Source organism: Excalfactoria chinensis, chromosome 24, assembly GCF_039878825.1.
Source record: "Excalfactoria chinensis isolate bCotChi1 chromosome 24, bCotChi1.hap2, whole genome shotgun sequence".
NCBI classification, from domain to species: Eukaryota; Metazoa; Chordata; class Aves; order Galliformes; family Phasianidae; genus Excalfactoria; species Excalfactoria chinensis.
The window spans coordinates 187,576-209,465 of record NC_092848.1 but is presented as its reverse complement, the minus strand read 5'-3'; the positions used below and the strand labels follow the sequence as shown (position 1 = coordinate 209,465).

General features: G+C 67.0%; 3 protein-coding genes across 4 annotated transcripts; 1 reads left to right on the top strand and 2 right to left on the bottom strand.

Annotated features, from left to right (window-relative positions):
• Window positions 1-518: 518 nt before the first annotated feature.
• PLEKHH3 (pleckstrin homology, MyTH4 and FERM domain containing H3) lies at window positions 519-7,715 on the bottom strand. 2 transcript variants are annotated; one of them, XM_072356406.1, is made up of 13 exons: window positions 7,563-7,715; window positions 5,003-5,058; window positions 4,336-4,424; window positions 3,977-4,171; window positions 3,734-3,891; window positions 3,535-3,658; window positions 3,103-3,400; window positions 2,812-3,019; window positions 2,509-2,645; window positions 2,273-2,393; window positions 1,708-2,157; window positions 1,430-1,621; window positions 519-1,336 (listed from the first exon to the last, which is right to left on the bottom strand). In XM_072356406.1, exons 1-13 carry the CDS (start codon window positions 7,707-7,709, stop codon window positions 1,154-1,156), a joined length of 2,358 nt encoding a protein of 785 aa, XP_072212507.1. In that variant the 5' UTR covers window positions 7,710-7,715; the 3' UTR covers window positions 519-1,153. The 2 variants fall into 2 exon arrangements, with proteins under 2 accessions (XP_072212507.1, XP_072212508.1); XM_072356407.1 differs by having other exon boundaries at window positions 2,518-2,645.
• Window positions 7,716-9,706: 1,991 nt separating this feature from the next.
• CCR10 (C-C motif chemokine receptor 10) lies at window positions 9,707-10,807 on the bottom strand (the record flags this gene model as incomplete). Its single annotated transcript, XM_072356854.1, has 1 exon — window positions 9,707-10,807. A coding segment is annotated over one exon (1,101 nt), but the record flags the coding sequence as incomplete, so codon positions are not given.
• A 2,666-nt stretch (window positions 10,808-13,473) lies between these two features.
• On the top strand, window positions 13,474-21,585 carry CNTNAP1 (contactin associated protein 1). Its single transcript, XM_072356614.1, has 24 exons — window positions 13,474-13,641; window positions 14,860-14,961; window positions 15,165-15,358; window positions 15,446-15,593; window positions 15,850-16,053; window positions 16,126-16,310; window positions 16,393-16,536; window positions 16,878-17,139; window positions 17,211-17,360; window positions 17,431-17,602; window positions 17,666-17,772; window positions 17,854-17,973; window positions 18,095-18,298; window positions 18,379-18,535; window positions 18,640-18,767; window positions 18,847-19,014; window positions 19,081-19,299; window positions 19,371-19,610; window positions 19,694-19,930; window positions 20,007-20,134; window positions 20,211-20,304; window positions 20,389-20,622; window positions 20,722-20,769; window positions 20,861-21,585. The coding sequence occupies exons 1-24, from the start codon at window positions 13,563-13,565 to the stop codon at window positions 21,049-21,051; spliced, it is 3,915 nt and encodes a 1,304-aa protein (XP_072212715.1). The 5' UTR covers window positions 13,474-13,562; the 3' UTR covers window positions 21,052-21,585.
• Window positions 21,586-21,890: the final 305 nt, after the last annotated feature.

Sequence of the window (21,890 nt, the reverse complement as noted above, 5' to 3'; positions counted from 1 at the left end):
CAATGCAGCCCAAAGAAAAGGGATGGCAGCAGTAGGGAGGACAAGAGGCTGCCAGCACTGCCGGCCCACGCACAGCCAGCTCTGGTGCTGCTCGATGCGAGCAACCACGCAGCCTGTGACAGCATGGGGTGCGGGGCAGTGCTGGCAGCAGCCCGTGCACAGGCAGCCCAAGGTGAGAATGAGCCTTTTCCTCTGACCCTGTGGCATGGAGCAGCAGGCTAAAAATACTCGTGGCCGTTGCAGTGCTGGGCTCCCACGCCTTCTTGGCACGGGCCCCACAGCGGCGCCCGCAGCAGGGACGGTTCCCCCCCGGCGGGGTGGCAGTGCCAGCGGGTGCCGGGGGAGCTGGACGCGGAGCTGCGGCGCTGTTGACAGAATGCCAAAGGGCAGCGCGAGGAGCCACAGCCAGCAGCTCCTGCCCACAAGGACACACTGTGCCGCTCTGCTGCAGGCGGGCGCCCAGGCTGAAGGGCTGCAGGGATGGGTCCCTGCCGCACATCCCAGGGTCAGGACGGGGCTCGGCTTTTTTTTGTGCATTTATTAAAAAAACAACAACAAAAAACAACGGTAACAACAAAACAAACAAAAGCCCCAAAGACAACCGACAAACTTTACAGAGGCAACGTTGCGGGGCCGAGCCCCAGCCGTACCGCACACCCTGCAGCCCCGGGGCAGCCCCGCACCGCCAGCTGTTGTCGGGCACCTCGTGGGGCCCAGAGGGCGGCTCAGCCAAAAGCCACCCGCAGCTCTCCAGGACGGACAGACGGACGATGGCAGTGCAGCTGCCCAGCACCCTCTGCCCAGGAAAAGCCACCGGGACGAGGACCGGGAACCACCAGGACAGCACAACTGCTGGAGGCAAAGGCACCAGGGACGGGGGACGGGGACAGGCCTGGGGGGGCAGCGTGGGGCACCAGCCGGGGGAAGTGGGGCACGGCCACCCCGGTACCCGCAGCACAGCAGCCCCGCCGCCCCACCAGGGAAAGTGCTGAGAGACGCGGGCAAGCAGGCGTCTCGAAATAAATTAAGGGAACAACCGGAAAGGCCACGGTGAGCAGGGAGCGCACGGCACCCGAGTCCGTGCTGACCCACCGCTTGCCGACGGGCCAGCTGCACTCCTTGTGCCATCGCGGAGCATCCTCCGGCTGCCAGGCTAGCTGCTGAAGGAGCCAGCGGGCAGCAGGTGTTGCCAGGACCCGGCTGCAGGGCACAGCCCCCGGGGTCGCGCTGCAACATCGGGGCCGAGGGAGCCGGTGGGCAGCTCCTGGGGATGGGGGGCCTGGCAGGCACCCATGGAGGCAAGGTAAGTGTTGAGAAGCTGCGCGATTTCATCCACCTGCAGAGCGGGGGGATGCAGCCGGGTCAGCCTGAAGCGTCTGCAGCCCCCAAAGAGGGTGACGGGCAGGACGCAGGGATGGACAACTCTCACCTGGGAGGTCTCGAAGAGCAGGTCCTGGTCCTCCACAGAGAGCCGGAAGGTGCTGCTGTCAGAGGCCCCGAAGGAGGAGATGCGGCTGTAGCAGAAGCTGTCCAAGGGCTCCGGCTCCCCCGGCTTATACAGCGACACAGCCTTGGCCCCGATGCCCAGCCACAGCCGCTGGGGTCCGGCACCCACGGGGCTCTGCAGGGGGATGGGGGGGACACAGAGGGCCGTCAGGACCACCAACCCACCCACGCCCCGTCCCCACCGCCGCGCCGGGGCCTCACCACGCGCAGGTCGACGTCGAAGAGCGTGGAGCCGAAGCCGGGCCACTCCCGCACCAGCGCCACGTAGGCGGCCATGGCTTCGGGCCGGCCCATGCCCCGCAGCAGCTTCCACTTCTCCACGATGGCGGCCATGGTGCTCGCCCCCTCCTCCCGCAGGCGGCCCCGCAGCCGCAGGTCCCGCTCGGCGCGTCGCTTGGCCAGAGAGCGGCCCCAGAGCCCCCCGGCCAGCAGCCCCGCGCGCAGCCGCGCCCCGCGGCACTTGGGGGGGGGGTCTCCGCGGGGGGGCGGCAGGCGGGCGCGCAGCACAACGGGGGGGAACAGCTCGTCCAGGTGCGGGAACGGCGCGTGGCTGGAGAAGTCGCTGTTGATGCTCTGCAGGCGCAGCGCCGCCAACGTCTGCAGCGTCTCCTCCGACGTGGGCACGTAACCCCGCAGCACCATCTCGTGAGCCTGCGGGGCGGCGGGGGGACGTGAAGGGGGGGGGGGGGGATGAGGGGCCGGGGGGGGGTGGGGGGTCTTGGGGAAGGAGGCGCCGGTCCCGGCCGTCGCGCGGTGCCGCTCCCACCTGCTCGAAGAGGAGCGCGAACTCCAGGCTGTCCCGCGGCACGTTGTCCGTGTCCAGGAAGCCGTAGTGCTTGAAGCAGAGCCGGCGCGGCACGTCCTGCTCCCGCTCCTCCCCGGCCACGCTGCGGGGAAGGCACGGGCTGTCGGCAGCGCCGGGCTCGCGGTCGGGCGCGTCCCCGCAGCGTCCCCTCCCCGCGGCTCCCCCGCCTCCCCCCGACGGCGCGGTGCGACATTTACTTTTCAAACCTGGTGAGGACGTCGGCCAGCAGCGTGGAGCTGCCCACGGGCTGCTCGCGGAGCCGGGACTGCTCGTAGAGCGCAAAGAGGTTGGGGCTCTGCGACAGCCCCAGGCGCGACACCAGCTCCTGGGCCACCTGGGGCGAGACAAAGGCAACCAACGGTGACTGCGCGTCCCTGGCCGCGGTGCTCAGGACTGCAAAGGGACACAGAGAGGTCACGGCGGGCCCCGCGCCAGCCCCCCCCCCCCCTCCGCCGGCTCCGTCTCCTTCGGCCGCCCCCAGCCCCGCGCGCGGCGCCCACCTCCTCGGCCGTAGTGTGGGAGCTGATGGTCACCCTGCAGGCGGCCACCCCCGGGCAGTGCACGGTGCACACCATCTCCTGCCGCCGCATCAGCACCAGGATCTCCTCCAGGGAAGGCACGCACTCCCGGCCCCGCGTCTTTCCGAGCGCCTCCTGGATGAAGCGGGCGTACTCGGCCATCTCCGAGGCGGGGAAGCGGCTCTCCGTCCTGCGAAGAGCCGGGAGGGTCAGCGCCGCCCCGGGGGCTCCACGACACCCCAGCGCTGCGCCCCGCGGCTCGGCGGCACTCACCTGTCCAAGTGGAAGCGCAGGAAGCGCAGGACGGGCGGGGAGGGCAGGAACGTGCAGCTCATGCAGGTGAGCAGCTGCCAGTAGTGCAAGTCGCCCGGCCCGCCCGGCGCCGGTGGCTCCGTGGTCTGCTTCACCAGCTGGCAGTAAATCTCATCCACCAGCGGCGGCAGGTCCAGACAGGTCTGCAGGATGCCCTGGATCAGCGGCACCGGGTCCTGCTGCGACTCCAGCTGCTGCAGAGAGTTAAACAGCTTCACGGCCTCGTCGCGCAGCGTGGTGTAGCCGTGGGGACCAGGAGCTGCAGGACGGGGATGGGGATTAACAGCCGTGCGGCCTTTCCAAAGCACCTCCCCACCGCCACAGACCCCTCCCCGCCCCACAGGGATGTGGGACCTCAGACCCAGCCCGGCAGCGCGGAAATGCAGCGCTCACCGCTTTGGTCCAGGCTGCCGTAGGGGAAAGGCAGCAGGGGCGCGTAGAGGGGGCTGCTGGTGTAGCGCAGGATGGGGTTGCAGCGGTAGATCTGCTCCAGCACCTCGGGGCTGTCACAGTGCTCCTGCGAAGGCGAGGCGATAGCAGCAGCTGCCACGAGGCTGCCCGCTGGGAGCAGCGCCCGCAGCCCTGCACTCACCTCCACGTCGCGCATCAGCAGCTGCGTGGGCGTCTGCACCGGCGCTTTGCTGTCGATCACCTTCTGCACAGCGCACGCCCAGCGCACGGCCTCGTGCAAGTGCTCGGTGTACAGGCGGTAGCAGTGCTTCCTGCCAAACACTGCCATGCTCCAGAGCCCTGCGGGGGACACACAGCTCACCCGCCGCCCCTCTGGGTGACAGCGCAGGGTGCGAGGGCACGGCCCAGCCGAAGGGCTCCCTACCCGTCTCCTTGTAGGTCTGCTTGTCTGGCCACAGCACGGAGCAGAGGCTGGTGAGCACCAGGGAGCCCAGGCGCTTGGACCCCCTTTCATTGCTGCTGTAGTAGTCCAGGGAGTCGAGCGTCAGCACAAACCAGTACTTGCGAGGCCGGAGCCAGGGGGTCTTCACGCCGCCCCGCACCTCCCGCTGCAGCCAGCCTGGGGAGGGGAAGCCTCAGCCCCTGCAGCACCTGCCTGAGTGCTCTGCCCTGTGCCTCCCCGGGGCGGCATCCAGCAGACTGGGGCACAGTCCTGCCAAACGCGGCCGGGAACCCGGGCCAGAAGCATCCAAGTGACAGAAGCCCACTTGATGCTGCACCCACCTTTCACGAGAACATCAGAGTCCTCCTCCACTGGCCCCGGCCCCTTCTCCACGATGAGACTGCGCATCTCCTCTGACACCAGCAGGGACCTGGGGACGAGGCAGGGCTCAGCCAGGTGCCCATCAGAGCATCCCGCATGCAGGGACTGGCAGCAGGGAGCTGCATCCCCAGGGACTTCGGACACCCCACAACTCTGCAGTGGGAACGCGGTAGAGCCATCGGGTGCAGATGACCCTGGCTAAAAATAAGCTGTCTGCAGTTGTGGCCCTGCCAAGGAATTCAGAAAATGAACAACCAGGAAGGAATGCTGGCAGCGGTGTCAGCTCTGCGAGGACAGGGAGCAGGCAGGCTGCTGGGCCCCGGCACCCCACTTCCCTGGGCACACAGCAGCCCAGAGCACAGCCCCATGGGCAGACATGGCCCCGCAGAGCCCCACAGCATGGCCCAATGGGTAATCCTGCTACAGCTCAGCTGTTCGGCACATGGATGGGGATGTACCCGAGGTGCAGCAGACATGGATGGAGCCTGGCAGTCCTGGTTCTGCCATTCTTCCACCCCGTGCCCAGCTGGGTGAGCAGGACAGGAAGGTGCACACTGGTACCTGTCAGGCACCAGCTCCCACAACACGGTGTTGGGATGTGATGGGATGTGGCCTGGGGTCACTCACCGCTCCGAGCCGCTGCTGGTGCGGGTGGGCTGGCTCAGACTCACCTCCAGGGATGCCTGCAAAAGGAGAGACGTCTCACCCCCCGCTCACTGCCCAGCACCCCCGAGCCATCTCCCCTCAATGACTGCTCATCTTTGGACCCAGAGGGATGGGCTCACATCCCAGGAGCACGCATGGCTGCAGCTAGGGCACCCCTCAGGGCAGCCGTGGGTGCGCTGGCCGCGTATCCTCAGCTCACCCCAGCAGGCTGAATACCGTGCAGAATTGCACAAGGTCAGTGCTGAGTAATACGCTTATGGCACAAAGTCCCATTGTAATGGGGCCGCTGACTTCCTGCCCGCGGCAGTGGGACGCTGAGCAGGGAAGTCCCTGGCCCTGCAGCGGGATGGGGACGGTTCCTCCTTGTGTGACAGGACTCCACGTTGATGGTGCCACACGTGACTGCCCTGTGCACATGCTGGGACATGAGGCAGCGTCCCGGTACCGGCCGGCACCGCACCGGGCTGGGGGCAGGGATGTGTCAGCACGGCAGGACGGCCCCGGGAGGTGCACAGGCACTGCCGCCAGCTGCAGCCTGACGGGGGAAGATACCACCAGGTCTGAGCACACTGCAGAGCGCCAAGAAAAAGAGACAGCTGCTAAAAATAGCCGTGGGGACGGGGAGCAGGAGCTGCCCCAGGTATTGCCACGGCAGGGCAGGATCGGGCACTGCTGATCGCGGCGTTAAGGGCACCCACCACCAGCAGAAGCATCTCGTGCTTCACTGCTGGGGCCAGGGAGGGCTCTGTGCGCTCCTGCTCGGCTGGGCCATGGGGATGGTGCCCAGCACCTCTCACGGCCTGCAGGACGGCAGCCGGCTCCTTCTCAGGGTTATAAATAACCAGAGAGGAGCTGCCACGGCCAGGCCAGGGCAGCTGCTCCCACGCTCCCAGGAAGAGGCGGCCACGCCGCAGGCTGACGGGGACCCCACAGCCACAAGGCGGGCAAAGGGCTCCCCGGGGACCTGGCATCAGACACACGGACTCAACCTCCGGAGCCAGAGCAGCCCATGGGATGCAGGAAGTCCCAGCAGGTTTCTGCTGCTGCTGTGCCCTTGGCACCAGCTCTAATGTCCAGCAGGTCTATCTCCTGCCCCGCCTCCCTACCCGTCTCGTAGCTGCTCCTGAGGGTATCCCTTGAGAACCAGGACCTGCTGCAATAGGGGCACCAGGGCTGTCTGCAGCCCTACAGAGCCAGAGCACCCCAGTAGCGAAGAGACCGTGCTGCAAACCCCACTACAGTGCAGAGAGGGGCTGCGGTGGGCTCTGCTGCACCCAGCCCCACGGCCCCTCTGGGCAGCGATTCAGCCCCACAACTCCCAGTTCCCCCCCCCTTCCCTCCTACCCCTCGTGCAGCCTGGCGGGAGGGAAACATCGGCTTCCGCCGCGCTGCTCCGCTTCCCTGCCCAAAGGAAGCAGCCAGAGCGGGGAGATCCAGGCTCTGCTCCCCAGCTCTCCCCGGGGCTCTGAGAGCGGCCCCGCAGCGCTGCCCGGGCTCGGGGCTGTGCAGAGCCGGCAGGGACCCCGCACCAACCTCACCCTCGACCGCGGCACGGAGCAGGATCCCGTGCCAGGCTCCGGCTCCACAGCTCTGCCCCGAGGAACAGGCGTGGGAAGCTCCGCTCTCCGCCCGGACGCCCCGGCTCTGGCAGCACCCCGCCACCCGACGGGCGCTCCGGTTTCCCCCCCCGGGCTGCCGGGGCACCGGGAGCAGCCTGGCAGGAGGCAGCCACAGCGCACGCGGCACCGAGCACAGCACCGCGGGTACCGGGTACGGCACAACAGCCGGGAGCCGCGGAGCCAGCCCGGATCTCGGCCACACGGGCCGGAGGCGGATCGGGTTCGGGGAGTCCCCGGTGCGTCCCAGGCACCGCACGCAGCCCCAACTCATGGGCACGCGGCGCCAGGCCCCGCCGACCGCGAGAAAAGCAGCCGGGCAACCGCCCCGAGGGAGGGAGGGGGAACCGCCGCGCCCGGGGACCCCAACGCCCCCCCTCCGCCCCGCGCAGACGGAGACCCCGAACACCGGGCGGTCCCGGGCCGCGATCCCTTCCCGTTCGGCCGCCGTCCCCGCCAGCCCCGGAGCGGCGGCTGAGCCGCTTGAAGCGCACGGAGCTCAGGACGAGCCCGAACCCCGCGCAGCCCCCGCGGCCGGAGCCGCCCGAACCGCCGCCCGAACCGCCCGGCCGCTCCGATCCCGGCGCCCCGCAGAGGGGACGCGCCAAGGGCAGCCCGCGGGCCCGGCGCACCCCGAGCGAGGGGAGGACGTGCCCGGGCGAGCGGCGGCAAGGAGCGGGCCGGGCGGCCGCGGACGGGAACGGCCGGATCCGCTCGCGGCGTCGCCACCGCCGGGCCGGGCTCCGAACCCCCCCGGCACGGGCGGCCCTCGAGGCGGGTCGGGCTCCGGGCCCCGCCGAACCGCGGACCGGGAGCGGGACGGGCGCGGGGCGGGGCGGCCTCGGGCCGAACCGAATCGAACCGCAGCGCCGCTCCCGGTGCCGCCCGGTGCCGCTCGGACCCACCCGGTCTCCCTGTGCGCGGAGCTCGAAGGACGCCTCCTCCTCGGCCTCGCCGTCCGCCTCCCGCTCCGCCTCGCCGTAGTCCCGCCGCAGCAGCGTGAAGCCCTGCCGGCAGCACAGCAGCCACCAGAGCCCGCCGGGGAACGGCATCGCCCCGCCGGGGAACGGCATCGCCCCGCCGGGCCCGCCTTCCCTTCCCGCGTCGCGCTCCGGCCGCCGCCGCCGCCCCGGGCGGGCCGGTCCCGTCGCGTCACCGGCGTCCGCCAATCGCCGCGCGCGGCCCGGGGCGGAGCGAGCGCTCCCGGTGCGACGGGGCCGCCGTTCGCTCCATCCACCGGACGGGGGCGCGCGGTCGAACGGGGCGGCGGGCGGCACCGGGACCGCGCGGCGGGCGAGAGCGGCGGTGGGCACCGCTCGGCCGTGGTCCGGGGCTGCGGTCCGGCCGTGGCGGCGCTCCCGGTGCGGGTATCGGCACGGCGCGCCGCGGAAATGGGCCGGGCGGGGAGCTGCGGGGCGCGCTGTGTCACCGAGCGGGGCTGACAGCGGCACAGACTCGGAGCGTCGCAGCTCCGGCCCGGGACGGCCCGGAACGGCGGTACCGCGTGCTGGGCACGGCTCCCGGGTTGCACACGGTGACCCCCGTCCCGGACACGGGGTCGCAGCCGGTCCTGCCGGCGCTGTCATCTCCGGGAGCCGCTGGGACCGGGCCGTGCGGGCGGGAGCTGCCAGCTCGCCTCCCACGCACCGCCAGCCCCGAGGGGCCGCGGGGAACAGAGTGGGGCCGCTGCGGGGCCGCTTCTGCGGGGGCAGAGCAGCAGCTGCGAGGCCGGCGCGGTGCCCGCGGTGCGGGGAGAGACGGCGAGGCCACGGGGCAGCCCGAGGCTGGACACGGAGCTGGGAGTGCACGGGGTCGGTGCAGCAGAATGGGGGCTGCGAGGGGATGGGGGCCCTGCGGTGCTGAGTCAGCGGTAATTGCGTTTCCTGCCCAGAAGTGGGCGAAGGGTTTGAGCTTCCCGCTACGAGCTGGGCTGATCCCAAAGCGGAGCGTGTGGGTGAGCAGGAGGTCTCCGGACCCAGAGATGGGGAGGCATCGCCCCCCGCCCAGAAACCTTCTGTGCAAGAGCCAGAGGGAACCAACCCGGGGCTCAGAACCGCCCCCTCAGGCCCCTGCGGTCCCTGGTGCCGCTGCTCTGGGCGCCCCGTGCCGCTCGGCTCTGTGCTGGCATTGCTCAGCCCATGTGGGAGGCCGAGGGCACACGGAGCACCAACCCTGTGCTTGCAGCCGCTGGGATGGTCGTGCTGGGGCCAAACCTCATGGGGAAGTGAGAGGGGAGGAAGGGAGAGGAAAACTCCTCTCGCGCATCTCCCCGGGGGGAGTTTCCAGCCGAAGCCAGAGCAGGATTTTCCCGAGGATCACACAGCTGGTCCCGGGGGGGTTTCCAACCCCTACAGCCCCAACGTGGGTCTGTGGGCTCTGCCACCGCCTCTGCCCTGCCGGTGACGAAGGGGGCCGTGACATCCACTGCTCTTGCTGGAGCGCGGCTATGCTGTTCCCAGCCCGTGACCGAGGGTCCCAACCCCGTGGGTGCCCCCGGCTCGGGCCCTGCAGCGTTGGGCAGCCCGGCAGGACGGGAAACGTTGGGTTCTGCTGCCTCCTGCAGGCACTGCCGGGCACTACCGGGACACTTTGCCGGCTCCCCGCCGCCTGCCCGGTACCGATCTCGGTACCCTCGGCAGTATCTGCTCCTCCACCCTGGCGAGTCCCCGGCCCCGCAGGGATACGGCCCCGCATAGCGCAGTTCGAGCAGGGTTTATTGCAAGAGTGGAAACGAAGGTGGAAGGCGCTGCCCTGCGGCATAGCACAGTCCCACTCACACACTGCTCCTCCCGGGGCATGCACGGCTCCGCACGGTGCCCTCGTGGCATGCACCCCCCACCACGTGTGACGCTGCACGGCTCCCCTGCAGCCGGGGCCGTTTCCCCGGTGCTGGCGCTGGGCACGAGGTGTCTCCGTCTGCCCCGGACACAGTCTGTCTGTCCTGCCCCTGTCAGCAGCTCCAGGGACTCTCGGAGCCGCCCGAGCTTTCCCCGGGGAGGTTCTGAGCCCCGTGTGTGCCGGCAGCTGCCCTGGGCACGGCGCTGCGCCCCTATGCCACGTCCTGGCAGGTGGAGAGTGACGAGCGCTGACGAGGGCTGGGGCAGCCGGGGCAGCGCGAGTCGACGTTCCCCACACAGCCGGCATCGCTGGCCAGCAGCCACAGCTCGCGGCGGAAGCGCTGGCCCAGGAAGGCGTAGAGCAGCGGGTTGAGGCAGCAGCGCAGGGATGCCAGCCCGCCGGTGACCAGCAGTGCCAGGTCCTTGCGGCGGCTCTGGGCGCAGCTCAGCTCCCAGCTGGCCAGCAGCTCGGCTGTGTCCAGCAGCACCATCAGGCTGTGGGGCAGCTGCAGGGCCACGAACACCAGCACGAGGGCCAGCAGCACCTTCAGTGCCCGGTGGGGCTGAGCGCCGTGAGCCGCCAGCAGCGTCCGAGCCACGGCCGCGTAGCAGCTCGCCATCACCACAAAGGGCACGGCAAAGCCCAGCACCACCTGCGTGAGGTTGGTGGCTCCCCGTGCCGCCCGTGACACCGCCGGGGGGAAAACGACACGGCAGATGTGGAGGTCCTGGTGCCGTTCTGCTTTGCCATAGACGAACTGTGGCAGTGCCAGCAGCGCAGCCAGCAGCCAGGCCAGGCCCACCGTCAGCCAGCCGTGGCGACGAGCCCGTGGGCGCAGGCGGCACGCGGCCGGCACCCGCACAATGGCCACATAGCGGTCCATGCTGATGCAGGTGAGGAAGAGGAAGCCGCTGTAGAAGTTGAGGGCATAAACGCCTTGCAGCACCTTGCAGGCAGCCGTGCCTGGGGACCAGCCCTGCAGCGTCGCAGTGACGGCGAAGGGCAGCGTCAGCAGCAGGAGGAGGTCAGACAGAGCCAGGTGCAGCAGGCAGACGTCGGTGATGCTGCGCGCCCGGCGGTAGCGGGTGTGTGTGAGCAGCACCAGCCCGTTGCCCACCGTGCCCAGCAGCGAGAGCAGGAGGTAGATGGCCGGCTGGTAGGTGCGGGCGAAGCTCTGCACTGCCTGCTTCTCACACAGCTCAGGCAGCGTGCCGTCATCCCACGGGACACTGTACTCCCACGTGTAGAAGTCGGTGGTGGCTGTTATCACCGTGGGGGTGGGGTTTGCCTGCGCAGAGGGGTCAGGATCAAGGGATCACAAAATCACAGCCAAGTTGATCTGCAAGGGACCTTACAGCCCCCTCAGCCCCACTGCCCTCACCCTCTGTTAGTTTAAAACCATTCTCTCTTGTCCTGTCACTATCGGGTCGTGTAAAAAGTCGCTCTCCAGTGAGCGCCCGGCAGGCACTGCAGGGCTGCTCCATGGTCTCCCTAGGTTACTCTCTCCAGGCTGAGCCCCCCCCACTCTCCGTTTGTCTCAATGGGAGAGGCGCTTTATCCAGCGGTGCCTGATGCCCGCTGCCCGGCTGCAACGCGCAGCCCCCGCCCGGCCCCACCGAGCAGCCCCGCCGTGGGGAGCCCTGAGGGTGGCGCAGTTTCCGTCTCACACCCACTCCGAGCAGCGGCGGATTCACCTCGCTCAGTCATTGCGAGAGCAACCGAGCCCTTCCCGCACTCCCGGCTGCAGCACAGAGCTAGCGGAGCAGTGGCCCCAGGTGCTGCGGGTGCAAAGGGATGTTTCCAGCGCACCCAAATGCCCGCTCATGAATCCTGGGTTTGACTCCAGGCAGAATCTGTCCCCAGCGGCTCCCCAGCTCGTTCTCTGCTCCAGGTCTGGGGACTTGGAGCACCGAGCGCTGCCCTGCTTGTCCCTTACAACCCTGCAGCCCACAGGGAGCACAAGAGATAGTTTAAAAGCAAAAGCAAGAGCCAGAGAGTGAAGTGCCCACCGGCCCACGTGAACCCCTCTCTCTACAGCCCCTCACCTCCTCCATTACACAGCAGGACCTCTCCCCTTCTCACTCAGAGGTTCCAGAGCTGTTGGTGTCTTTGAGCTCTGCAAACTGTGGTTTGACCGCGTGCCGCACCCGATACCGAGAGATGTGCTGAGAACACAAGCCCAGCCCCAGGGGGAGGAGGAGGAGCAGCCACGACCCTGCTCTGGAGCTGCATCCTGCATCTTTGTTGCTATTGTCTGCATGCTGAGGTACAGAAATAACCGCGGTCTGCTTAGCTCTGGTGCTGCAGGGCTGGGGGATGGCGGCTGGGCCCATGGAGGAGGGACAGGTTGAGGACACCCAGCACTTGCAGGAGATCCCGGCCCAACAGGGCTGCAGTTGGCATCTACCACTCTGCAGCGTGGGCTGCAAGCAGAAGGCTGTGCGAGGGCCAGAGGGAAGCAATGCCAACGAGAGTGCAGGGCTGCTGTGGGCTGGCATTGTCCCAGAGCAGTGAGCAGAGCTGTGTCTAGCTTGGGCATTGCTTGCCCTGATGGGAAATGGCAGTTGCAGGAACCAGGGACACTGCTGATGCATGGCATCCCCCTTGCCCACTGAGTCCCACACTCTGCTCTGCTCCTGTGCCCCCGTGCCCCATCAGTGCTGGGCAGGCAGTTTACTGGTTGTTGACAACACCATTCCCAGATCCTCCTTATGGGCCAGATTAGGATCTGCAGGAAAGAGGACCCATTTTGCTCTCCCCAGCAGGGAGCAAATTGGTTTCAGGCTCTGTCAGGCTTTTTGCCTCTTGTAGCAGTAATCCCTCAATCTCCCTTTCTCCCAGCAGTCATCTTCCCATGGCTTATCCCAGCTCTCTGCTGGGTCTCTGCTGGCCCCAGGAACTCTCTGCTGGTGCCACGGAGCTGCTGCAGGCTGGGCATCCGCAGGGTTCCTCCCTGCCCTTACTGCAGCACATACAAGCTCCAGATCTTTGCTCTGTGCCTGCTCTGGGGTTACCATTCTGCTGGGGGAAAGGAAGGGACACCGCCCTGGGACAGACATCAGGAGGCAGCCCGGTTGGACCCACCAACACTGCAAGGGTCTGGGGGCTGGGAGGGCCCTCAACTGCATCTGCATCCCCAGGGATGTGGCTCCAGCTCTTGGCAGCAGCACATGCCACCAGCTCTCCCCGCAGCCCCTCTGCACCTGGCTCTTTCTGTTCTCTCTTTCACCACCTGCTCTGGCTTCAGCTCAGCTCCTGCACAGGAAGCAGCCCCAGCATCGCTGCAGGTGACAGTGGCATTGCCCAGTGGAGTACTGGGCTCCTGCTGGGCACCAGGACCCTGCTTGGGCCCAGCAGCCCCCAGAGCATCCGCATCCCTCAGGGCTGGATCCTCACAGGGCACCGGATGGTCTGTGGGTCAGGTGGCGTATGTAGGACACGCAGCTGCCAGCCCCCTCCCCCGTTCCCTCTGTGGGTGTCTGGGGATGTTTGGGAACAGTTTCAGGCTAAATCCTGCTCTTCTACGCCACTGGGAAAGACAGGCGACCCCTCAACCCGCAGGCCTTAATCTGCTGCTTGATTACAAACCATCGCCACATCTGCTGCAAGAGAGCTGGCAGACAGCGCTTAAATCCTTCCCTGCTGCAGCTGTGGGCGCCCGGTGCTGGGTCACGCCCGGGGGGGCTGCACCACGAGCCACCGGCGCTGCTTACCCCACCGAGCGGCGCCCCCCACCGCACTCACCCCGCGCAGCCCCGCACAGCGCGCTGCCCTGCGCAATGCTCTCCCCGTGTGGCTCTCCCCCCACGTGCGCTTTGGGTGCCACGCGGGACCGGGGCCGCCCCGTGGGTGCCGGCCAGGGATCGGGACGGGAGCCCCGGGGCCGCTCGGGGGCTGCGGGGCGGCAGGCGGGGCGCCGGGGGGGAGCTCTGCGCTTTGCCCCAGCACCGCCCGTCCCGGGGCCGCCCCGCCGCCACCGCCCCGTGGGCGGAGCCGCCGTTCCCGCTCCTCCGCGCGGCTGCAGCACCGGGAGCGGCGACGCCGAGGGCGCTCGGGGCGCTCCAGCGATGGGCGTTCGCCGCCTCCTCGGGCTCCTGCTCGCCGCTTGCGCCGCTCTCCTCGGGCCCGGCCCCGGCTGCCTCGCACGTAAGTGGGGCCGCGGTCCCGGGAGCGGCCGCTCCGCACTGCGGGACGGAGCCGCATCGCCCGGCTACTCCCCCCGGGCTCCCCCTCCCCTCGAGCGTCCCCCTCCAGCCCCGTTCCCCGCTTCTCCCGTGCATCCCCCGGCGCCCCGCTCCGCGCTTTTCCCAAGGTCACCCCCGGTTACGGGCTTCCCGGCGTCCCCCCGCCAGCGCCCCGCCCGGGGCCGCCCCGCCGCAGCCCCCGCGCCCGTGCGGAGCCCCGCCCGCGGTGTTCGGTGGCCCCGCACCGGCAGCCCGGGGATGCGGGGATTCGCCCCCTGCGCTTCGCATCCCGCCCCGCGTCCCGCAGCTCCGCCAGGACCACGGGCAGCGCCGCGGCTGCGGCAGGGAGGGCGGGGGCGGCCGAGGCCCAACGCCTGCAGCCGGGGGGGAGCGGGCAGGAGGCGCGGGGCGATGGGGGCGATGGGGGCGATGGGGGCGATGGGGGCGCGCGGGGACGGATGAGGGTGGAGGGTGGAGCTGTGCGGGTGGTGGGCTCGGAGCGGCTGCGGTCGTCCCCGCGCGGAACAGCGGCTGCAGCCGATGCGCTGCGGCTCCTCCGGGACGGCGCCCCGGGGTCGGCCCGGCACAGCCGTGCGGTGGGCTCCGGGATCCCGACCCCGCCGGGTCTTCCTCTGCGGACGCCGACTTCCCTGAAGATCTGCGCCCTTCTGCCCCGGCCCCACCCGGGGGCTCCGGACCGGCAGCTGCCCCGGGCCGGGGGGGCGAGGCGGGGAGGGCGGGGGTTCCCCGGCTCCCACGGCACTGCGGAGGCTGCGGTGCGGCGCCGATACCCGCAGAGGTGCGTCAGCTCTCGCCGCAGTGGGAACGCAGAGGAGGGCGCGGACCCCCCGGCCGGGGACGCTGAGAGGGGTCTGCGGACCCGTCCCCAAAAGAGGGGACAGCGGGAGGGGCCGACGGCAGCACCGCCCCCGATTCTCGGCGCGGCGCGGCAACGCAGAAGCGCTGGGTCACGGTGCGGGGCTCGGCGGCTGCGGGCAGCGCGGGGCCGTGTTCGTCGCCCCGCGGATCCGCCACCGTCCGTCTCCTCTCCTCCGTCACCCCCCGCCTCCCGTTACGCAGCGTGGGGAGCTGCTCCCCCACGTATCCACCTCCCACGCGGCCGTCCGTGTGCGGTGCTGCGGGGGTTGGGACGCCGCACCCAGCGCCTCGTTCCCCGCAGGGCCGTGTTACGATGAGTTGGTTGGATCCCTCTACTCCTACTCCATCGGCGCCTCTTCCCGATACAACATCTTATACTCAGCGAGCTTCGCCCGGCTGCACAGTGAGCACTCTCAGCACGGGGACGGGAACAGCACGTGGGGACACCATCCACGGGGTGTAGGGGCTGTGGGGAGGTCTCCCCCTGAGACGTTTCCCCCTCAGCAGCCCCCTGGTGTGCAGGGAGCTCCCCCCGCGGGTACCAGGGTGGGAGTGGCTGTGTTGGGGCTGTGGGGTCCCGCTGAGCTCCCCCTCCCCCTCCCATAGGCACCAGCGGGTGGTCCCCTGACCCCAATGACAAGCAGCCTTGGCTGCAGATCGACCTGATGCAGAAGCACAGGATCAACGCAGTGGCCACACAGGGGACCTTCAACACATACGATTGGCTGACGCGCTACATTGTGCTCTACGGGGACCATCCCACCAGCTGGAAGCCCTTCTTCCAGCAAGGCAGCAACTGGGTAAGCACTGCCCATCTCCCTGCAGGGTGGGAGTCCTGGGGTTGCAGGGAGTTGTTGCTCCAGGTTAAGCTGTCCCTTTACCACCAGACTTTCTTCGGGAATGTGAATGAGAGTGGGGTGGTGCGGCATGACCTGCACTACCCCATCCTTGCCCGCTACGTTCGCATCATCCCAGTGGCCTGGAACCCACGAGGGAAGATCGGGCTGCGCCTGGGCCTCTATGGCTGCCCCTACCGTGAGTACCGACCTGGGGGTTCCCACACGGGGAGAGACTCGGCCCCGTAGCTGCATGGCACTGGGCCAGCTTCTGTGCAGATGCCAGAGCCGCAGTCTGGCTCCGGCACACGCCAAAACCCTTTTCCAGTTCGAGCACTCTGCAGCCACTGGAGATGATATAAACCTGCCCTGATGGTCGGGACAGAGCTATGTGCTCCCCAGCATCGGGGTGCCCACTGCTGCAGGGCAGTGATGTGGCTGTGCCTCGCTCCCAGGATCCCACGTGCTCTACTTCGATGGGGATGATGCAATCTCCTACCGCTTCCGGGCCAAGAAGATCAGCACCATGGAAGATGATATCTCCTTCAACTTCAAGACAGTGGAGCAGGACGGTGTGCTGATGCATGGGGAGGGCTCGCAGGGCGACTACATCACGGTGGAGCTCAAGCAAGCCCAGCTCCTCCTGCACATCAGCTTAGGTGAGCCAGGGCCAGTGGGAACAACAGGTGGGGCTGAGGGGGGAATACAGAGTGACTGTGCACCCTCCCCAGGCAGCAGTCCTGTGCACGCCACTGAGGGCCACACGACGGTGGCGGTGGGCAGCCTCCTGGATGACCAGCACTGGCACTCGCTGCACATCGAGCGCTACGGCCACCACGTCAACCTGACACTGGACGGAGAAGTGAAGCGCTTCCGCTGCCACGGCACCTTTGACCACCTGGACCTTGAAACTGAGGTGGGCGTGCAAGCGGGGATCCGCCAGGCTGATGGCTCTGTGCTGTGTCAGCGTGAGGCTGAGCCTCCCACTCTGCCTCCAGATCTTCTTTGGAGGGGTGATTGACCAGGACAAGCAGCACCTCACCTACCGGCAAAACTTCCGTGGCTGTGTGGAGAACATCATCTTCAACGGGGTCAACATAGCTGACCTGGCCCGGCACCGGAGATCCAACATCCGCTTTGAGGTCTGGCTCCACAGCCCCCACTGGGTGCAGGGGGTCCCATCCTCTTCCCTGGGGCTCCCTGTCACAGGGTGACCCCTTCCCTAGAGCCTTGTTCCTGCTGTGGGTGACCCCTTTCCCAGGGCCATGCTCCCCTTGCGCTGGGGTGATGTGATGCTGGCAGCTGCTGCACTCAGACAAGCGGTCCCGCATCGACTGCACGAGGTCACCTCTGGCCCGGGGCATCCATTCAGCAGCACCAGGCAACAAAATCGAGTGGCGGCTACTGGGGCCGTGGGGGAGGGGGGGTGTCTCCCTGCTGTGGGAGCATCTCACCCCTCACCACCTCCCACGGTCACCCTCAGGGCAGCGTGGGCCACTACTGCCAGGACCAGGTGAACACCCCCATCACCTTTGCTGGCATCAACAACTACGTGCAGGTGCCAGGCATCCCCCGCAGGAACCGTCTGGCCGTCAGCTTTCGCTTCCGCTCCTGGGATACAGCTGGGCTGCTGCTCTACACTAGCTTTGCTGACCGCCTGGGCTCACTGGAGATGGTGCTGAGTGAGGGCCAGGTCAACGTCTCCATTGCCCAGCCTGGCAAGAAGAAGCTGGAGTTTGCTGCAGGTGGGCTGGGGGCTGCCAAGGGGCCAGTTCAATGTCTGTGCCCCCCCAGGTGCTCACCTCTCTCCACACAGGACACCGCCTGAACGATGGCTTCTGGCACTCGGTGCAGCTGGTGGCACGGGAGGGCTCAGCCGTGGTTACCATTGATGATGACGATGGCGCTGAGTTTCGGGTGGCTCATCCCTTCCAGCTCCGCACCGGCAGCCAGTACTTCTTTGGAGGTGGGTGTGGGGTGGGCGCACCGTGGGGGCATACGGTGCCCAGGCCCTGCTAACGCCCTGCACCCTGCAGGCTGCCCCAAGCCCGCATCGGTCACCGGCTGCCGCTCCAACCAGACGGCGTTCCACGGCTGCATGCAGATGCTGAGTGTGGACATGCAGCCCGTGGACTTGGAGATGCTGGTGCAGTACCGCCTGGGGAAGTACGCCGACGTCTTCTTTAATGTCTGTGGCATAACAGACAGGTACGGCTCGGGCAGTGGGGGGGAGGTACAGGCAAGGCCGGGACTCACCTCTTGTGCCCCCAGGTGCACCCCCAACCTGTGCGAGCACGACAGCCGCTGCGTGCAGTCCTGGGATGACTTCATGTGCATCTGCGACCTGACGGGCTACAAGGGAGAGACCTGCCACAAATGTGAGCGTGGGACAGGATGGCACCGTGGCTCTCCCCACTACCACGGTGCCATCTTCATGCCCCTTCGTTCCCCTCTCCCAGCCCTTTACAAAGAGTCCTGTGATGCATATCGGGTCAGCGGGAAGACCTCAGGGAACTACACTATCGACCCGGATGGCAGCGGACCACTGAAGCCCTTCACAGTGTACTGCGACATCCGAGGTGGGCACAGCAGGGTGGGGGGAGGCATGGGGCTGCCCTCAGAGACTGGACCCCTCCACATGCCCAGATCTGGAGCAGGATGGAGGGCGCGGGGGAACCTCCTAACAGCCCCGCTCTGCAGAGGACCGAGCATGGACCATCATCCGGCACAACCGGCACTATGCCACGCGGGTGACGGGCTCCAGTGTGGACCAGCCCTACCTGGGCGAAGTGGAGTACTGGAATGCCTCCTGGGCAGAGGTCTCAGCACTGGCCAATGCCTCTGAGTACTGTGAGCAGCGGATTGAGTTCCACTGCTACAGCTCTCGCCTGCTCAACACCCCCTGTAAGCACCAGGAGGGAGCAGGGCAGCGCCATGGGGCTGTGTCACAGGGCTGTGTTTTCAACCCAACCCTGTATCTCCAGCTGGGCTGCCCTACAGCTTCTGGATGGGCCGAAACAATGAGCGGCACTACTACTGGGGCGGCTCGCGGCCGGGCATCCAGCGCTGCGCCTGTGGGCTGGAAAAGAACTGTGCTGATCCCGAGTACTTCTGCAACTGCGATGCCAACCACGCACTGTGGTGAGCGCCAGGCAGAGGCCGTGGGCACAGGGAGTGTGTGGGTCGGGGGTTCGGGTGAAAACAGGAGCCCGGTTTGGCCCCTCTGATGCATGATCCATTTGCAGGAGGACAGACAAGGGTCTGCTGACCTTTGTGGACCACCTGCCCGTCACACAGGTGGTGGTGGGAGACACCAACCGCTCTGGATCTGAAGCACAGTTCCTGTTGGGGCCCCTGCGGTGCTACGGAGACCGTGAGTGACCAGAGCTGTGCTGGGGTCCGTGTTCACTTTGGGTCCGTGCCCACCACTCACCCTGTGCTGCTCTCCATAGGAAACACCTGGAACACCGTGTCCTTCAACAGAGGTGCAGCCCTGCTGTTCCCCACCTTCCAAGCCAACCACAGCCTCGACATCTCCTTCTATTTCAAGACCACGGCCCCATCTGGCGTCTTCCTGGAAAACCCCGGCACACAAAACTACATCCGTGTGGAGCTTAACAGTACGGGTGGGGTGTGGGGCGCAGAGGGCAGCAGGGTTCAGCGCTGCTGACACTGTGTCCCCACAGCCACCAGGGATGTGGTGTTTGCCTACGACATCGGGAACGGGCACGAGAACCTGACGGTTCGCTCAGCAGTGCCCTGGAATGATGACGAGTGGCACCAGGTGAAGGCGGAGCTCAACGTGAAGCTGGCCCGGCTGCGGGTGGACAGGCTGCCCTGGGTGGTGCGGCCAGCCCCCCCGCAGAGCTTCGTCCGCCTGGAGTTTGACAGACCCCTCTATGTTGGTGAGAGCCCCCGCCGTGCCCTGTGGCCCCGTGGCCCCGCACGCAGCCGCTCAGTCCTGGTCCCACCGCAGGCTCGGCGGAGCACAAAATGCGTCCATTCCTGGGGTGCCTGCGGGCGCTGCGGATGAACGGTGTGACGCTCAACCTGGAGGGCAAGGCCAACGAGACGGAGGGCGTGCAGGTGAACTGCACCGGCCACTGCCAGGACCCACCGGTGCCCTGCCAGAACAGCGGGCTCTGTGTCGAGCGCTACAGCCACTACAGCTGCAACTGCAGCATCTCTGCCTTTGATGGGCCCTTCTGCAACTATGGTGAGCAGTTTGGTGCTGTGGGCACAGCGGGGGGGGACCCTCCATGGGAGAGGAGCTCCTATCGCCCTGTGGGTGCCCCACAGACATCGGTGGGTACTTCGAGGAGGGTGCCTGGGTGAGGTACAACATCCTGCCCATGTCGCTGTATGCTGCCCGCGAGTTTGCCAGCATAGTCAGCAGCCCCTGGCAGCCCCTGCCCGGCTACAACCTCACTAACGAGGAGGTCAGCTTCAGCTTCAGCACCACCTCGGCGCCTGCTGTGCTGCTCTACGTCAGCTCCTTCGTGAAGGACTATATGGCTGTTCTCATCAAGGATGATGGTGAGGGCACGGGGGGCTCCTCCTCCACCCCTGTGCTGAGGACCAGCCCTGCAGCCTTCACTCGCTCTGCCTGCAGGGAGCCTGCAGCTGCGCTACCAGCTGGGAACCAGCCCCTACGTCTTTGCCCTCACCACCAAGCCAGTGACAGATGGGAGACCCCACCACGTCAACATCACCCGCTGGCACCGCACGCTGTACACGCAGGTATGGGATCAGGACAACCCCAGGCGGTGGGAGGTGCAGAGATATAGGGGAATGATGCCGAGTGCTTGCCCCCTAGGTGGATTATCTGCCCGTCATGGAGCAACAGTTCTCCCTGTTTGTGGATAGCAAACTGGACTCACCCAAGAACCTGTACCTGGGGCGTGTGATGGGTGAGCTGGGTTCTGACACCAACACCAGCACCCCTCTGCCCAGCACTCAGTGGAGATAAGCTATCTCCTTTTGTGCCCCCACAGAGACCGGCGTGATTGACCCCGAGATCCAGCGCTACAACACACCCGGATTCTCAGGCTGCCTCTCAGGGGTGAAGTTTAACAGCATCGTCCCCCTCAAAGCCATCTTCCGCCCCACCAGCATAGTGCGGCCCTACAGCGTGCAGGGGGAGGTGGTGGAGTCCAGCTGTGCCTCCATGCTGCCCCTCACCACCATCCTCATTCCACCCGAGATGGACCCCTGGTACATGGGCACAGGTAGGGTCCCTAAAGCACGGGATGCTGCTCGCTGAGGCAGAGGTGATGCTCCGGCACAAACCCCACAGCCTCATCACAAGTCCCACTTTATCCCTGCAGAGTTCCCCCACGTGCATGATGATGGCTGGGTCGGGATCATCATCGGATGTAAGTGAGATGCCCGACTGGCCCTCCGAGCTGCACCATGTGTTGTCCCCCCATCCTCTCCCCAGATCCCTCACTGTTCCTTTCCCCGCAGTCGTGACGTGCCTGCTGCTGTTGCTTGGGGGCTTGCTGGTGCTGCTCTACTTCTACTACCACCGTTACAAGGGCTCCTACCACACCAATGAGCCCAAGGCCATCCAGGACTACAGCAGCGCCGTCAAACCGCTGTCAGTGCGCAAAGACCAGAACCTGCCCCAGATCCTGGAGGAGCCAAAAGGGGACTAGTGGGAGACCGTGGGGTGGAATGGGCTCGCAGCGCCCCGCGGCCACTGGGGCTGCCTGGAGATGAGCAAGCGATCGTGGGACCAAAGGGCCGAGCACACCCGAACTGCCAGCACTGCCGAGCTGCCCGCTCCCACCTGCGCCCGGAGTGCGGCCGCCGGCACCCTCGGCCCCACTGTGGCCCCTCTGCCGCAGGCAGGCAGCTGCCCCTCGTTGCCCTCCCATGGGGACCCCGTGCCCGGCAGTCCCACACCCACTGTCGGAGTGCCCGGGCTGCCCCCAGCCCCTCGCGCTGAATTCCCTGCTGCTTTACTCGCTTAGCAAGAGCCACGAAGGAACCACGCGACGCCGCCGCGGCGCAGCCGGGGTGCCCAGCAATACCTGCCCGTGCCGTGCATGATGCCACTGCACTTTGCTGAAATGCTGCTTTCGTACAATCAGGTACGGATCCTTTCTACCATTTTTGTTGCTGGATATTCTACTACACTCTGAGTTTTTTATTCTATCAGTTTGTATAAAAAACAAAACGGAACTTCACGCCAGGCGTTATATTCCAAGTGTTGTGGTCAGTGGTCTGTAGTTTGCTACTTCTGTCAGAAGTGCTCGTCCTGCATTACCGCCAGCCCAGGGAACTCTGTGTTCACGCGCTGTACTGTGGTCAGACAATGTTATAGAAATGCATTTATCTACCCAAAGGCCCGGCTCCGCTGGGCACCTTATTTTTAAACCACGCGTTTTGTTGAATGAGATGTGAAGATACTCCAATAAAGGCAGAATGACGGCGTTTGCCACCTTGCAGCTTTCTGTTGGCAGCCTGGGCACAGGGGCAGAGCCCACCAGGC

Coding starts and splice junctions, on each gene's coding strand:
- PLEKHH3 (XM_072356406.1), bottom strand. CDS start 7,709: ATGCCGTTCCCCGGCGGGCTCTGGTGGCTGCTGTGCTGCCGGCAGGGC. Junction 3,020..3,102: donor CTGCGCTTCCACTTGGACAG/GTGAGTGCCGCC, acceptor GGCTCTTCGCAG/GACGGAGAGCCGCTTCCCCG. Junction 1,622..1,707: donor TCGACGTCGACCTGCGCGTG/GTGAGGCCCCGG, acceptor ATCCCCCTGCAG/AGCCCCGTGGGTGCCGGACC.
- CNTNAP1 (XM_072356614.1), top strand. CDS start 13,563: ATGGGCGTTCGCCGCCTCCTCGGGCTCCTGCTCGCCGCTTGCGCCGCT. Junction 17,773..17,853: donor GGGAGAGACCTGCCACAAAT/GTGAGCGTGGGA, acceptor CCCCTCTCCCAG/CCCTTTACAAAGAGTCCTGT. Junction 20,623..20,721: donor CCCCTGGTACATGGGCACAG/GTAGGGTCCCTA, acceptor TTATCCCTGCAG/AGTTCCCCCACGTGCATGAT.